Here is a 16,918-nt window from a genome sequence, read left to right on the forward strand (position 1 = left end):
TTTCTCAAAATGCACGAACGTATCAATTAATGTTAATTTATATACAATTTTCATCAACAATGAAATGAGATTATACGAATAATAGAATTGATTTTTGGGTTAATTTCTATACATGACAAAGATGTACATGTATAATTATAACGAATTAAAGATAAGTTCAAGATTACATGATGTACTAACAACAGTGTACAGAATATGAAATTTGCATCACATATTTATAACATGTAGCGTATATATACATATAGTATATATATAATCTTATTAAATATTTTACATATAATTTTGTCGGCGTATGTTCGACGTATCATTTAAAGAATACATATACATAATTATTCTAAATACAATCATTCTATTAGAAGAATGATTTACAAATTCGTATGTGCCTATGTTATAATTCATGCTCTACAAGAATAAACGTCGAGCTTCTCCCTGGTAATTCTTAATATTGTAAGTACATTTTAGATAGCTCAGTGTTTCGTTATCTAATGAATTCATATTTCAATGGATATTAAAAGTATCTAACAATTTTTACAAATTTAAAAATTAAATATGATTATCAAGTTCTTTTTGTTACTTATCGAATAAAATATAATTTTTGTTGTATTTATCTATTATCTTAATATTAAAGTTCAAATTATATGTAAATAAATTATTTGTGAATCTTATTGCGCGTCTAATAATCATAATGACTAATATAGGTATATGCTTACGATCAGTCGTGTTTTTCGTTTTGTTGAATGCTGGTTATAGCACTGAGAGGTATAATTTCGGTGTTTCGTTGAAGGTTGTTATTTTTAAACGTTGTCCGTTGTATCGTCATAATCCGAGTTTTAATTCGAGGAAAATTAGATGTTGTCGCAAGATGTCCGCGTTGCATGCGAGAATTATTTTCTCGAGTACAGCGAAATGTACGCCTAAATTCCTTTCGAAATTTCCCTGTAATAAAAATCCTTGTGATTAATTATTGAATATTTTCTATAATATTTTCAAGTATATGATATAAATAAAATAATTTACGTTGTTTTAATTCTGTATTATTTTCAAAAAAGTAAATTGTTGTAAGATTCATTTAAAATTTAACATTATAATTAATATTGATGCTAGTAGTATTGTCCGTACTTTAACGAAAAGGGTAAGCCATATAATATTTTGTTACCGAGCATATTAAAATTAATTAAAGTCATTTCAAATATGTTGTTTAAATATCATAATTTTTCAAAAGGATAGAATAATCTATTAAGATATTTGCAACAACTTAAATAATCGATATCAATAATTCGATTGATTTCGTTTTCAAAATCATTGAAAAATTACGTTTCCGAAATTAAAAAAGTTTACTTTTCGATAGTCGGCCAATATATAAAATAGAATGGCTAAATTAAAATTAAAAGTATAACAAATATTTATAAAAATTACTTTGAGAAATGGCCAAAAACTCTTAAAATATAATATAGCTCACCCTAAGCGTCATTGAAATTGCAGAGGGTAATATCCAAACTACATCATTCATGGGTAGATTCGTTTTTGGCTTGAGTTCCTTCCACGGTAATAGTAGAAGTTTTTTTCCAAGAGACTCGCATTTCCGCATGTCAGAATTGTTCACGACGATTTTTTGACGGTGTAGAGCGATACTCATTCGCTATATAAGCGTAGCTGGGTTGCTGATTTGCTAGCCTGCGATCGTTTGAGGGATTCGAAGGGGAGCATTCTCGAAATGTACGACCAAACTCCTGCCGGAACTTACCTGCAAATCATATTAAATTTTTTTTTTTACTCTTTTACATTTGCTATCACTCTTATTTCCGTTCTCTTTATAAGAACCAGAATTATTAAATTTATAAATAAAGAATAATTACAGATATATTCATATATATAATATTTCTTTTGCGAATTAAAAAATATTATTTTTATTGATATAGAATATATCGGAATTCGAATTAATAACAAAAGAATTTTTTAATCGAACGGTATAATGGTAAATTTAATTATATAAAATAAAAATTGATCAATAGTTGAAACGAAACAATGCTTTATTTGATTATAAAATTTTTTAAAAAAGATGAGAAATCCAAGAAAGTAAATTATCATCATAATGATGAATGCTTCTAATAATAATAATAAGTTCATAATTTTGTAATGACATCAATAATTAAATTTATAAAACAAGTAAAAATGAATCATTCTATTCCATTTCACAAAGATATCAATTTACTCATATTAGCACTTTTATCAAATTGTTTTGCATTAAATTTATCAATTTTATGAAGGAAACATAAATGGAACAATATAATGGGGATACATTGCTGTAATGCAAATTTATAAAAAATCAATTATATACATCAATGAGATTTTAAAACGATATAAGCTATTTATTATTCATTGGAAAAATTACTAATTAACCAACTAATTCTCTCAATCGAAACACGTTGGACAAAGTATTATTTGTTTACAGCTAATGAAAGTAAGAAAATAAGAAAATAAGTTGTTTACCGCTCATGAAGTTGTAGATCAGAGGATTAACTGCACTATTGAAATAGCATAGGCCATGCGCGATTAAACTGATGGCATTTATCCATTTGTTCGATGGCAATGTAGTGGTATACCTGAAATATTAAGTAATATTAAGTATCTATATCGATTTTAGTAATAATTTCCTATTGATGATTCGAATTTTTTTACTTTAGATGTATTTTAAATATTAAGGAAAATTTATTCAAATAGTAGAAGTTACCTTAAAACGGAGAGTAAATGCACGGGAAAATAGCAAATGGCAAAAATGATGACCACCGTGACCAACATCTTTGCTGCTTTTTTTCGAGATCTCAGCTGCACTTCCGGATTTCCGCCACCGGATGTTGGAATCTGATTCGTCTGGGATGCTCGTGACGGTACTGTAAATGCTTCGAATAATTATTCACGATCTTACCTCGTTATTATTTTTATTCTCGCTAAGATCATTAATTATTCATTGAACAGATTTACATATTATTGTATTAGCATTTTCAAATATTTCCGCAAATATTAAATGTTTCATAGAATATATCTGCCATACAGATTATTGAATATTAACAGTATAAGAAACAATGATACAAAAATTTTACGAGGAAAAACGTATACATATAAACGATTTTCGATTTTATTCGAGATCACGTTACAAGTTTCAGAAATATTCTTTATAATGATTCATTGCGTTTTATTATTGTAGGCATATTAGTCATAATTCTATTTATAGGATATGAATAAATAAAAATTAATCATTCGCTTACAATTATGCCCTGGAATGTCGCTTTTCCAAAGGACTTTTACAATCTGCCAATACGCTACGCTCATGAAGATCAAAGGTCCAGTATAGAGGAAAATTAATTTGACGATAATGAAGACGACTTGATTCTTTTTACTCCAGGATATATTACATTGTGTGAATAAAATCGTTTTTATTTTGATGTGAGTAGGTGGGACGGTATGCAACACCACAAGATCTGGAATATCTGCACAAACGTTGAGTGTTGGTGCATGGTTTTTCTCATAGTTTGTCAGTAACTAAAAATAACATGTCGAGTGCCTTAATTTTGAACCTAGTTATTCTATGCATGCGTATTCTAAACACAAACAATACATATACGTGCCGTTCAACAATTTATTTAAAGAAAAATAATAAATTTTACGTGTATAACTACCAAATAGAAGAGCTATTGTCCAAATTCCGATGATCGCATTTTTTGCCCATCCTGTGGTAGATTTGAACCTCAGCGGAAAGCATATCGCGTACCATCGATCTATCGATATAAAAGTTAGGGTTAATATGCTCACAGTCACGGATACTGTCTGAAACAAAAAATCAAGATCGGGATATCATTATTAAAATATATGCATAACACCGCAATCGTTAAATATTAAAAACGAAATTACAAGAAGATCTAGAAAGATGATCTTAAAAAGAGAGGCTTAAGAAACTTTATTTGTAACAATTGAATTTTCATATCCGATAAGAAAATAAATTAATAATTCCTTGATTAATAATTTTAATTTTCGCTCATTTACAAAAATTTCCATAATTTCCGTTCGCTATAAAATTTACATGTCGCGCCACCAGATTAACGTTGAGTTAAGTTCGTACCATTTAATAGTACGGCATTAATTGGCATCTTAAAGTAGTCAGGTAAATGCAAACGTTTATGCAGATCTAGAGTTTCTTACAAGCATATTCTACGTTTTGACTTTTTATCCGATAACATGGTTTTGCAGTCGGTCTAGAAAGACACGTCACGAATATAAAACGGTTAGAAAAAGCAGTTAGAAAAATATAGACGAGGAGATTCGGATAAAAGTTTTGCTTCTTGGCAAAAAAAAAAAAAAAAAAGATAAAATCGTTAATTCCGTTGCTACGCCCGCGCTCCTTTTTTTCCCTTCCAGTCAGAAAATTTATTACTCTCGCACGTTCGAGTTATCCTTCTTTTTGCTCGTGGTCAACTTGAGAAATTAATAAAATGAATCATGTCCTCCATCGACTCGACTCGACTCGACTCGACCTAAATTTCTCCTCGTAAACGTGTGTCGTGTTATTTGCATCTGATCTACCAGATAGTCGAATGAAAAATTCACTCGAGAGTTGATTGCAATCGAATAATTAGGCGAATTGGATTTAAAAATATTCCGGTCAAGAAGCTTTTTACAACGTTTGACCGAGAAACGGAGAACTTACGCTCACGACCGACCGATACCTTAGTGAACATGATGCCTTTTCATACGCTACGTCATACTAACACGCTTAGGAAACCGGCTGCAAATGCTTGCTGTCGATTGAATTTCCGAATTATTCCGTCAAAGGGCTTGTTACGGAGTTTGTGTATAGAAACGAACGTCCTGTATATTCGAATTGATCGAATAGAGTTGGTCAGTAGTAGTAATAGTAGTAGTAGTAGTAGTTCAAACAAGTGACAGTTAATTCTTGACGCGTTTCTACTTTTCGAAACATTAGCCTTTCTCCATTAGGTATCTGTTTTGACACGTTATCGTTTCAGTATCTTTTTCATATTCTTATTGTAAATCATAATTAACATTTTATCGTATCGCGTCTATTGCGCGCAACACAAGTGAAATTATCAAAGACTCGAAATCGAGGTGAAAATGCGTGAAAATAATTTATTCTCTCATTTACACGTACATAAATATACTTGCATACTTTCTCGATTCTCGATCGTTTTTCTTAACAAAATGACTTTAATGATAAACGACGGAATGGAATTTTTTTTTATCTAAACGCGCGAAAGGAAATTAATGAGAGAATTATATTATAATAACAATGGGAATCGCTTATTCTGAAATAGTAATGCTCCAAATCCTGGGGACATTTTAATTTCAACTAAACAGTAGAAAGATTAAAAGCAATTGAAAAACTTTAAACAAGCGTTAGAAATGAGTTAAAAGTATGGTTGATACGTTGAGAGTAAAAGTAGCGAAATCTAATTATCCCAACCAAATGAGAAGTTTGTTAGAGAACCATAATTTCTTTTTCTTTTTTCTTTCGAAGCAACCAGTCTCCGTTTTCAATAATTTATCTGATTCGAATAATTCTAGCTCTTTTTTATCATATTTATTACGTATATAGATATTTATTATGTATATAAAAATATTGATAAGAATCTTTATTTTTTCCGTTTATACTTTATTTTCTTATCTTAGAAGATAATCTTGAAATCAAAATTGTTATCGAAGAATATAAAATTCTCCTTCGATAATAACATTAATTCTTCTTTTATAATATAAGGTAATTGAGTTAACTGCGAGAACTTTTTCCATTTACAAATTCATTACAAGGGCGTTACAAGTTTAATAGCGAACGATGTATAAATGAAGATTAAAAGTCGTTCTGAAAAGGCTAGAAAATAACATTGACATTTAGCGTTTCAATCGTTACTTACTGCCGTATTAATTAGAGTCGGTCAAGGATCTTGGCAAGAAGGTGTTTAAACTTGTAAATCGATAGGAATATTAGAAGTTAGCAGAGATAAAGAGCGATTAGCTTTAATGCAACCGAGCGAATTACGGAATGCTTTCCTCGGTTGTTATTTCAACATAGTTTCCGCGCAATTAATCGGGAAGGTTTGCGCCAGACCAGAGGGGTATATCTCAATTAATTTATCGGAGCTAAGTGTGAAACTCTCAGTGTACATAAAGATTGTTAACGCGAGAACACCAACTCGGTTGACTCAATTGAACAAGATTATTCCCTCCACCTGCGGAAATTTTAAATAATTTTTAAACAACATTGGAACAAAGCTGGGAGGAACGAAAATGGGAGGGGATCGAGCAATTCTATCCTGACTCGTAACAGATAAATCGTCGTTCGTCGGCACGAACAAACTCTATTGTTTTTCCAACGTTCCGTCTGACGCGGAACGATCGTTTGCCACGTCCGTGGAGCACGTTTTAATTAAATCTCGGTTATCTATCGGTCACACTCACAACTGCATTCTTCACGGCCGATGCGTGACTAAACGCGTATCGGCAATATCGCGACAATACCACTTGGAACTTTGCACTCGGGCTATCGGTGTAATTGAACCGATATCGGATCACTCGATTAAGCGAGTCTGACGATTGTTACTGACGAACGAACCTCGAAATCTTTTTTCCAACAAACAAGAGATAGAATGTTTTAATCCCCCGTTTTAATTTCATTGTCAACTTGGATTGACAAGCTTATCTGTGGAAATTTTCTCATTATTTTATTATATTTTATTATCCGATAATTGTACTTATATTTACACACGTTAAATATTCTTGACTTTTTTTTTTTTTCACTCGAAAAGATCAAATACGCAAGGTATTTTTAATTGTCCCTCGGTTCGAATTCAAGTTCGATATTCCCTCTTGTGCTATCAATTAGAGGAATTAGAGGTTTTATATAGTTGAAAATTAAGCATCAAGAGGTATTTACTATAAGTTTTCCCGTATTCCCTTACTATATACGAGCTGGTTGACGAGCGGCAAGAAATCGATTCCATCCGATCGGGGATCCCATATTCGACTCTGTTGCCTCGTCTCCGTGGCACATAATGGCGAAAGGCCGATGAAGATATTGACCGGTGATTATCTATTTATCTGTCTCTCTGTTTCGTACGAAACTTTCGAAAAGAGTTATCTGCTTATTTTATCTGTTTATCTTATCTGTCTATCTTATTTATTTATCTGTTTCTCTGTTTCGCACGAAACTTTCGAAGTTGGAAAAAAGTTATCTGCCTATCTTATCTGTTTATCTTATCTTTCTATCTTATCTATCTGTCTATTTTATCTATTTATCTGTCTCTCTGTTTATAAAAAATCCAATTACTCGTATACGGTCACGAAAATAAAGTTGTCTCTCGATGATATATCATCTCAAAGTGGTCTTTTAATATCCAGACACGCAAACTTTGTATCATTAACTCCTTCGTGCCCTTTCCAGATCCCAAAATCCCAAGAGACACACGGTTCGAGCAGCAATGCATCTATTTATTCCGCATATTCCGATATTAAAGTATCATGGGGATGAGCGAAGAGTTATTAGAGGTTTTTTTTTCACTTACTAGGGATTGCATTCGATTGGATGAATCGAAACCCACGGGGGAATTCGTCGAAATTTACGTCGAGATAAATATGAGAGGATAGTTACAGAGAGGTGGAAAAATATTTCGTTCACGATTATGATTCAACAAACCTACACGCAATCAGTCCGAGTTCCTTTTAAGTTTCACAATTTTCGAAAATTTGAAAGGATCATCCGATAAAAATGTGCCACGTAACAACGATTAATGTAATTATCGTGCCTCGCAACATTGGCAAGAATTTAAATCTCGCGATAGATAAGCTGAAAAACTACAAACTTAATCGTTGGAACGATTTAATAAATAAATAAATTTATCATTGGTTACGGTACACAATCGTATTAATCGGTTTCCTCTCTATTGCGTAAATGCGACGAGATTTTCTTTCTTTAAGAATACATTTTTGCAAACAAACGCAAATGTTCGAAACAAAAGAGCTTCCCTCGTTACTTATTCCTCCCTTTCTAGTCGAATCGTCTCTTTTCGAAGATCGTTAAGCCGTAATGGGTACACTCTCGTATATGTAATCGAAAAGAGTCGTTTAGATGCTCCATCCTAGAGAATTGCTATCTTATCTAAGATGCAAATAAAATTACTGGTCAAGTGTTTTTTCTTTCCTTTTTATGAAGAAATATACAACAAATATACAGATCGTATATGTTATTATTCAATTTTGATGCGATGATTAATCATCGATTAATTAAAATTAAGGAATTACAAAGGAATAACAAAAACTTCGTATTTTCTATTAAAAAGGATTCGTGTCGAAATTGCTTTAATCTCCGGATCACTGGTCAAATATCATGACTCTGCTTTGTTTGTTATTATCTTTAAAAATCTTTTCCCTTGTTTCTGAATATATTATACTAACGATTAATTACAGTGCTCCTGTTTCAACAAGATATCTCTATCATTAGATACGGTACACAAGATAATTAAAAGGGATCTTCACAAAATCATTTAAGTTAATAATGCTATTAGCTCGGATATTCTACAAGCTTGAAAATTTCGTTTAAAGGGGGACAATTCGTTGAGAAATATATTCCCTTTAAATAATTCTTTTCAGATTTCTTAATCGAAGAAATTATGCGGCGTACAGCGTGACACGATAAACGCGAAACACGTTATACTCTGATTGTATGCATGTGTGTGGTTGCACACACTCTCTTTGCTTTTCACGTTTTACTTCTGTCTGTAAAAAAAAAAAAAGTATTCACGTTTCTGTATTCGAAACTCCAGCACGTACTTCAGTCGTTTTTCCGTTTCAACCCGTTGGCCAGGTTATCTCTTCTTGCTTCTCTTCTTCCGCACCGGAATTTCATCTAACGAAATTTCATATTTTCTCGCGATATCTTTTTTGCGTTAAATTTTCGTGAAAATAACGCTACCTCTTTCGTTGATGAATTTTCACGCGGATTTACACTTTCAGCGAAGCAACATTTGTCATTGACATTTGCGAATAATACGAATAAAATTATTCGAATCTTCGACAGAAAATTCAGAGGACAATTATTTCGAATATTTCGAGGATTATTGTCCCCTGTAAACCGAGCGAGTTGAGAACCCAAAGATCAGTTATCATATATTGGAAACGTGGTGTGCAACAACACGTTGTAAGATAATACGATTCAACGGCTGAGAGTTACCTTGCTCATGAGTGCGTGTAGCATATAAACGCCTAACGAAGATACAGGCGCAAGGGATGCAAGTTTACACATGGATACGCGCAGTCACATGCACACGAGTATGATGAACGAGCCAAACGAGCCATATTTCCATGTAGATAGTTATACAAGTGAAGCCCTGTCACGATACTGGCCGATCGAATTTTAACTAGATACAGGATTACCAGCACTCCCACTCGTACGAATCGATCGCAGAAAACCGAAAATTGAAACTGCATACTCCAATTAATTAGAACAATGTTTCGTTTGCAAATGTTGTGATTGAAATTTGTATATGGATTCCACTGTTTCTATAAATAACTAATGTAATATTAATGGCGCGTCAAAATTCCATAATGATTGGGAGTCCTGTCCAGCCCCTTTAGTTTCGTTTTAATAAATGATTTCATCGTTACTGTAGTTGTAAAAAACGATAATTACGATTAGCTCACGACTAGTGAATTATTCCGTGTATTCTCTCGCGTATCTCTTATCAGGCAATGAACATCGAAGTCTGAAACAATATCCGAATTATAAGCTATAAAGCTGGTTCCTATGCCTTGATTCCTAAAGTACACCTTTATATTTTATCACCTCGTCGTATAGTAACAATATACTTAATTCGTTTTTTTTTCTTCCATTTCTACTTTTATTAAATTCAATAACGAATAATAATCAAAATGACGTTATATGTACGTATGACGTATGTTATATTTACATTTAACAAGTTTAATTTTTTAACTGTAAATTATTTTCATTTTATTATAAAAGATTATTGAATACAAAGATAAATATTTTAAGAATTAAAATGATAATTAGATAACGTTTGTACATATATTATCCGTGGGAAATATCTCGATGTAAAAATTATTAAATTTTTTTCAAGGCAAACTAGATATTTGATAATATTATTTCCTAATTCGTTCACGTTGCAAAGAATCGATAATTCGAAAAAATTGATCGTCAACTGTATCATATTTCGGTTTTACCGAGCGGAATAATGTCGATCAGGAAGTTCATTTTGTTGGGTTAATGCAACCAACGGCTTCACAATGTTCATTCCGTTCGGTTAACAGACTCCATATATCTCTCGATAAAAAATTATTTGTATCTCATTTTGTATCATTAAAAAAAGATTTTGTTAATACTTACACAAAATGATTCACGAACAAAATGAAAAAGAAACTTTGTCGAGGCGTGTTATATATTGTAGGTTTCGCAAAATGGATTGCATAACTGGTTGAATTTTTAGAAGTAACAATCGAATCTATCAATCAAAATGCATATTTCCTTTGTGAGTGGTTGCATCAACTTTTTATAGGTAATATCAAAATTTCGTATCAAAAATATAACTCATCCGTGATATCGTTCATCGTTAAAAAAATAACAGAAAAATATTTGCATGGTTCACTTTCTAAAAATTGCATTACAATATATAAAAATAAATACAATTTTTATTTCTTTCATTAATGTTAATTTCTTTTATATATAAATTTTATCGTTTTCTATATTTTTTATTCCAGTCATTTATTTACATGTCAATTATGGTAACAGTATCAAATATAAGCTTAATTGAAGTTTACCGTAGCGTAATAATATGTTCACACGCCAACCATATCGCTCAATGTTTAAATTTGTTTCGTTCGTAATATAAACAACGATGCCATCCTAATGATATAATATATTTTATCCATATTATTTTCTAATTTATATATATATTTTTATTGATTTAATTAAATTAGAAGAAAATAGAAAAAAATTATTTAACAAACATACATAGAATGAGATATAAACTTATTTTTCGTTCATCAGCCAAGAGGAGGCGTCAGTGCAAAATGGCAGCTAACAGCCTCGCATTCACAAAAATTACGTACTGGGTATGTCTTGATTGCCATACCCCGCTAGCATGGCACTTGACCGTGCTAACGCGATATTAAAGTAGCGAGCACCCTTTTTAAACGAACCGAATCTCGCTTTTGCCTTATGTTACGTATTACACTCTATATTGAATGCGAGAATCATTACGAGTATCGAGCCATCTGTTGCACCATCTGAGAACTAAAAATGTCGATGCTCATCTTCACTGACAAAATATTCGAATTGATCTTAAAGAAGATAATTAAATAACGAAAATGTTGAAATTGCGATTGGCAATTGGAAAATGAAATGAATAACAAGAAACGAAGTTCTTTCGACTTTCTGATATTATTTCAACGGTATTTAAGAACGTATATTTAGTCACGCTCCACAAAATATTAATTGCAGAATTTTCAATAGAGATGATGTCGATAATTTGATTAACGATCAAGATTTCCAATCATGTCGTTGAGTTTAGAAAATTTCGGAGCGAATACGATATCGGCTTTTCACTGGAACGTTCGTTATTAGCCACGCGAAGAGATATTGTAATCAAGTTAATTAAAATTTGAATAAAGACATTTGTGTCCATAGGACGGGTCCTATTATTCGAAACTAGCTAAAAGTCGCTGACGAGCCAAAACGAATATACCGCTCAAATGATCCGATGATTAAAAAGGAAAGTTTAATCTTCGTTGAAAATTAAAGCGCCCTTTATCTTGGATGCCACGATTTTCGTCTCTCAATATATGAAGAAAAAAATGTTAGAATATGAAAAGCAGTTTGAATATCAAACGAAGAATAACTTGATCGATTTATGAATTTATTATCATTCAGCCGTTGGTTGAAGCCAAACTTTCCAAGGAAAGTTTCTATTCGACGTGTTGCGGATTCAATCATCGAAATGAATAAAAAACGAGACGACGATCGTTTCTTAAAATTTACGCATTGGATAAACTCAATGAATATTAGATGCCGTAAATTGTCGAATGAAAATACCGTCGAGCGAATCCCGTCGACGGAGCGTTCAATTCTGTAATTAAAGCGGCCGGGGCTTTTGCATTTTGCCGCTTCTCGAATCGTTGGCCCAAATTCGAGAAGATTATATACTGTTGAAATAAATATACAAGAAAAGCTCAACCAATGCTACGAGTCCGGTAACGAACAATATCATGCTTAGATATTTTGTTCACGCTATCGGATGGACGTGCACGAAATCTGTAATGGCGTATTTGAAAAAAGAACACAAAAACGCAAATTTCAAACGAATATAAAAGCAGCTTGGTCTCCAAAGATTTCCGGTTACGATTTTTCTAAATAGAATCGCGTGAGATGTGTGAGGAGTGGTTAATTAAAAAGTATCGTGAACGAGTCCAGGCATAATTATCTTACCTGGAGATACGGTACAGCTTTGCACAAGGTTAAACCAAGAAACCAGGTTTCCGTGATGTCCCATAACACGGTGAATGGAAGACAAAGTAATAAAACTAGGAAATCGGCCACTGCCAAATTGACGATAAAATAATTCGTCACTGTTCTCATCGTATGATTCCTGTAAACGGCGATGCAGACTAGGGCATTTCCAATTAATCCGATGACGAAGACGATGCTGTGCGACGCGATCAGCACCCAATCCCAAAATTTGGGAAATATGTAATTCATCATACGATCCACGTACTCTTCGTTCGAGATGCAGTAAATATTGGTGCAATTGGTGGCATTGTAATCAGATTCATCGGTGTAATCCACTAAAAGATAATCGTCCGAATCAGTGGCATCGATTAACGCGAATACCATCGATCCCAACCACGTCATAATTATTGGCTCGAACGGATGCATCTTCCTTCTTTTTTTTTTTTTTTTTTTGTTTGAGAGAATGTTGTCGTTTACGCGAGTATAGACATCGATATCGATAACACGTCACTCTCTTGGGAAAAATTCAGCAAACAATTTCCTTTTTACAATTCAGTAAACAATTTCCTTTTACGCGCTATGTTGTCGCGTTAAATTTTCATTTCGAACGTTCTCAGGTTCCACATTTTCTCGAGAAATTTTTAATGTTCGAGATCGAAGAAAAGAGAGAAATACAAGCTTGCGAGTGAAAAAGTTATCGCTTCAGATTGATTCACTTTGCCTATTTCCCGCCAATTTCCATGACATTAAAGATAATTCTTCTCGCCTTTTTCCTTTCCTTTCCTTTCCTTTTTTCACCAGCGTCATCGCCTATAAGGCGAAAATCGTCGATGCTTCGACTTTTATTCGATCCAGCATCGCGAACTATTAAAATGATGATTTAATTCTTAGTGGAAAAGGGGAATTATTGGGAAAGATTATTGAATAAAAACGTTCATTTTTTTTCTTCTCGTTCTCGGTCGATGTCGCAAATCATATAAGCTTGATAAACGAAGAAAGTTTTCGATGCCGCGTGTTGTAATTCCTCAATTGTCGATTTAACAAATGAAATTTTTGTAACAAATGGTTTACAAATAGAAAGATTCACGAGTTCGCTTTTATCCGATTCTATCTTTTAGATGGAAATCTTTTCTGTTTCCTTCTTCTTTTATTTGATTTTTCTCGAACAGACTGGTTGACGATAAATCTGATATGTAATTAATATTGTAGAATATTATTCTTTTTGTCTTGTTCTTTCTTGAAAAAGATCGAAATCGAGAGTTCATTCGAGAAATAGAAAAATAACAAATAATTCGCCAACATGTTTTACCTCGTTTAAAGGGAAGTTTTGTTTCCCTCCTTTTTTTCCCCTTTCGATTTTAACGTTTGACCGGCTCTAGGGAAAAAGTTCGATTAATTTTTTACGAGATTGTGATAAAATTGTCAGAAAGTGGTAAAAGGTATTTTGTGATTAAAATTAATATTAAACGTAGTTTCGTGTTTATTCTTAATTACCAAGCAAATTAACGTGGCTTTTAGAACGTTAAACTACCATTGAAAATTCCGACATTCGTTTCCCTTGTGGAACGAGATATCGATGATATCGATCCAATTCTCAGAGGAAAACTTAAGTTTATCGACTCGAAATTGTAATTTGATTGAAATTTTAATCGATATGAATCGATTGTTATAACATCACGTTGGATTTAAAATGGAATTTAAAATGGTGATGATCGTGATACAAATTCGATTAAATAAAGATCTTATTAATCGTCATTACTGTTAATTTGTTCGAAACTTTCATTAAATTTTCGCGTTCGTATTTTCAATTTATAACGAATGTTCGATTCGAAATTTTTTATCGCGAAAAAATTTTTGGAAAACGACCTTCGATTTTCTCTCGAGAGCAATGAGCGATGTTCATAGCAAAAAAAAAAATCACTCACAGATTATCCTATTAATCTTGCGCGTTTTTCTAACTCATCTGGGTTGACAATGACAACCTACATTCATTTCGATTCATCAAAAAGATCAAGACCATTCCTTCATCTTCCCAACAATAATGCTAATGACAAAAATCATATGAATCGTCCACTATCAAATTGAACTATTTCTATTTTGATACACGATGTTATTATATCCCTTTTTACACAGTATGATTCGAACATTAACGCGGATTTCGGAGAAATTGATAAACATTTTATTTTAAAGTTCAAAATATCTCTTTTTCGTTCGTTCCAATGCGCAAAAACAGAAATATATTGTAAATCTGTCAACTACAATTGTCCAAAAAACATTATATTCGTTCTACTTGAAAACTTTAACACGTTCCTTTTTTTCTCGTTTATCATTTCCGTTTTCGTGCATACACATAGCGCGACAAAACAGGAGGGAAAATTTTCGAGGAAAGTTGATCGACTTTGTTCCGTAGAAGAAATCTGAAAGAGTGTTTAAATTTACATATTTTTGTTTTTTTAATCGTTCTTATTAAAAGTTGTTGAATAATGTTAATGTACTTTTCTATTCAAATGAAACTGTGGGAATCAGTTCGCATGTAATATGCATAAGAATCGTTAAGAATCTCCAATCGAGGCGGAAAATATTTTCAAGATGAGAATATTCTTAAACTTTTCCCTCCATGTTTCACAAATTATTTTATTACAAGTTCTGTGAAAATCCAAATGTTTTTCAATAGATCTTATTATTCAACTTGTTATTAACCACTTTTTAAAATTCTATCCAAATCAATGATCACTTATTTATTACCTAACATCGAACGTATTTGTTCGTCGACACTGTACCCGAAACATTATTCGGCATCATTATTACGTGATCTTTTATTATGTTTACACATTAGATTTATCGTGCAAAAAAGAATTATTATTTATCATTGTAATTCTTGTAAATAAATAATGGTGAACATTTTGCATATTCGAGCGACTAATTTGTAAGAGTTTTACAATTGCCTCGGAAATTCGTATTGCATATTAGATGTTTAACATCGATAACACTATTTTGCAAAAGGAAAATGTGTCACAGCGTTCGTCGATCGAGCATGTTTGAATAAGTGAGCTCGATGTTCCGTGATGTGTCACGGTGACGAGACACGAAGGGCCCCCCCAGCTTGGCAAAGGGATGCGAACGCGACGACGGACTCTGCGAAACTGAGGTATGTACGTCGTTTTAACGAGCGCGTAGGTGCACCAGTACTGTGTCGGGACCAAGGCATGCTTTGTCTCAAAGTTTTCCGATATCCAAACTTGATGGACATCCTGGCGAATTTTCCCTGTCTTGACATATTCGCTATTAATCGAATGCGTGTCATCGATGACGAGTAATTAAAAAAGAGAGTGATTTAATGAAATAGATACTTTTTCCATTCGATACTTTCTATTACGTCAAGAGGATGGCAAATATTTATATTTTATTCTCATTAAATAAAAAAAAATACACAATTTCATAGCTTTAAATTTTTTTTCTTTTTTTTATTTTCTTTGAAGATAAGTGCAACTACATGTTTACTTTCATCGATAAATCCTATCTGAAAGAATAAAATTCCTATCTCAATTTTACGATCGCAGTTTATCACGATATCAATCGGAAATGATATGATGATCTTTTCTCTCTCGAGAAGATTCAATTTTAATTATTTCATATAGGAGTAATTATTTCATAAGTTCAGTGAAACAGATATCAGTTTCGTTGAATCATAAATCCTCGATGGTCTTTACTCACGAAAGATATAGATACACGAATAGAGGAAAAGTTAACGCGATATTTCGTATAAGATTCCACGTGTGTTCCGATCAATAGAAAATTCTAAATTCTAATTAAAATTTCCTTGCCAATTGGCGTTCATTCTTGCTATCCCTTCGAAATCTCTCGGAAAGAAAAGATATTAGAAAAAAGAAAAAGATTAAATTCCAATAAGGAATTCCTTTCACCGACCGCATTGATTACAGTCTGTGTTTCCGCATGATATTTAAGGATTTCCTCTACGTGCATATAGTTCCTTGTTAGTTTGCTCGATTACATCGCTCATTTATCATTTCTGTATCAGATTAAATCTTTTTCAGTCAACCTCTTTTTATTTTTTTGACGTATTTATCTTGTTAATGATAAGAGTAAAAATATTTTGCTATGTGAATACATTCTTTTTTTTCTGAAGAGATATACATATATATATATTCTATATTTATATATATTTATCTTTTTAGATAACTTTAAAAGTTCAAAAAAGTTATCGTTCATTTTTACAATATTTATTTACGATTTATTTCGCGTAAAATATAAATGACAAAATTTAACAAAGATTTACGTTTTATTTTAGCTTTCAATCTTACGATATTTTAAGGATATTTTTCTTCTCTCTCTTCCTTGAATTTTAAAACAAATAAAATGACAAACACATTTTAATAA

The 16,918-nt window shown here is 32.2% G+C and overlaps 1 protein-coding gene and 1 non-coding gene across 4 annotated transcripts; both read right to left on the reverse strand.

Moving 5' to 3' along the window:
• Positions 1-433: 433 nt before the first annotated feature.
• LOC122720024 (orexin receptor type 2-like) lies at positions 434-15,626 on the reverse strand. 3 transcript variants are annotated; one of them, XM_043946423.1, is made up of 7 exons: positions 12,500-15,625; positions 3,678-3,825; positions 3,267-3,488; positions 2,732-2,891; positions 2,491-2,603; positions 1,502-1,744; positions 798-936 (listed from the first exon to the last, which is right to left on the reverse strand). In XM_043946423.1, exons 1-6 carry the CDS (start codon positions 12,944-12,946, stop codon positions 1,590-1,592), a joined length of 1,245 nt encoding a protein of 414 aa, XP_043802358.1. In that variant the 5' UTR covers positions 12,947-15,625; the 3' UTR covers positions 798-936; positions 1,502-1,589. The 3 variants fall into 3 exon arrangements, with proteins under 3 accessions (XP_043802356.1, XP_043802358.1, XP_043802357.1); XM_043946422.1 differs by having other exon boundaries at positions 800-936; positions 1,460-1,744; XM_043946421.1 differs by lacking the exon at positions 1,502-1,744 and having other exon boundaries at positions 434-936; positions 12,500-15,626.
• LOC122720096 lies at positions 11,069-11,206 on the reverse strand. Its single transcript, XR_006347718.1, has one exon. It is a non-coding gene; the product is annotated as a U11 spliceosomal RNA (small nuclear RNA).
• Positions 15,627-16,918: the final 1,292 nt, after the last annotated feature.

The sequence above is a fragment of the Apis laboriosa genome, unplaced genomic scaffold, assembly GCF_014066325.1.
Source record: "Apis laboriosa isolate Shangri-la unplaced genomic scaffold, ASM1406632v1 scaffold9_cov152, whole genome shotgun sequence".
In the NCBI taxonomy this organism is placed as follows: Eukaryota; Metazoa; Arthropoda; class Insecta; order Hymenoptera; family Apidae; genus Apis; species Apis laboriosa.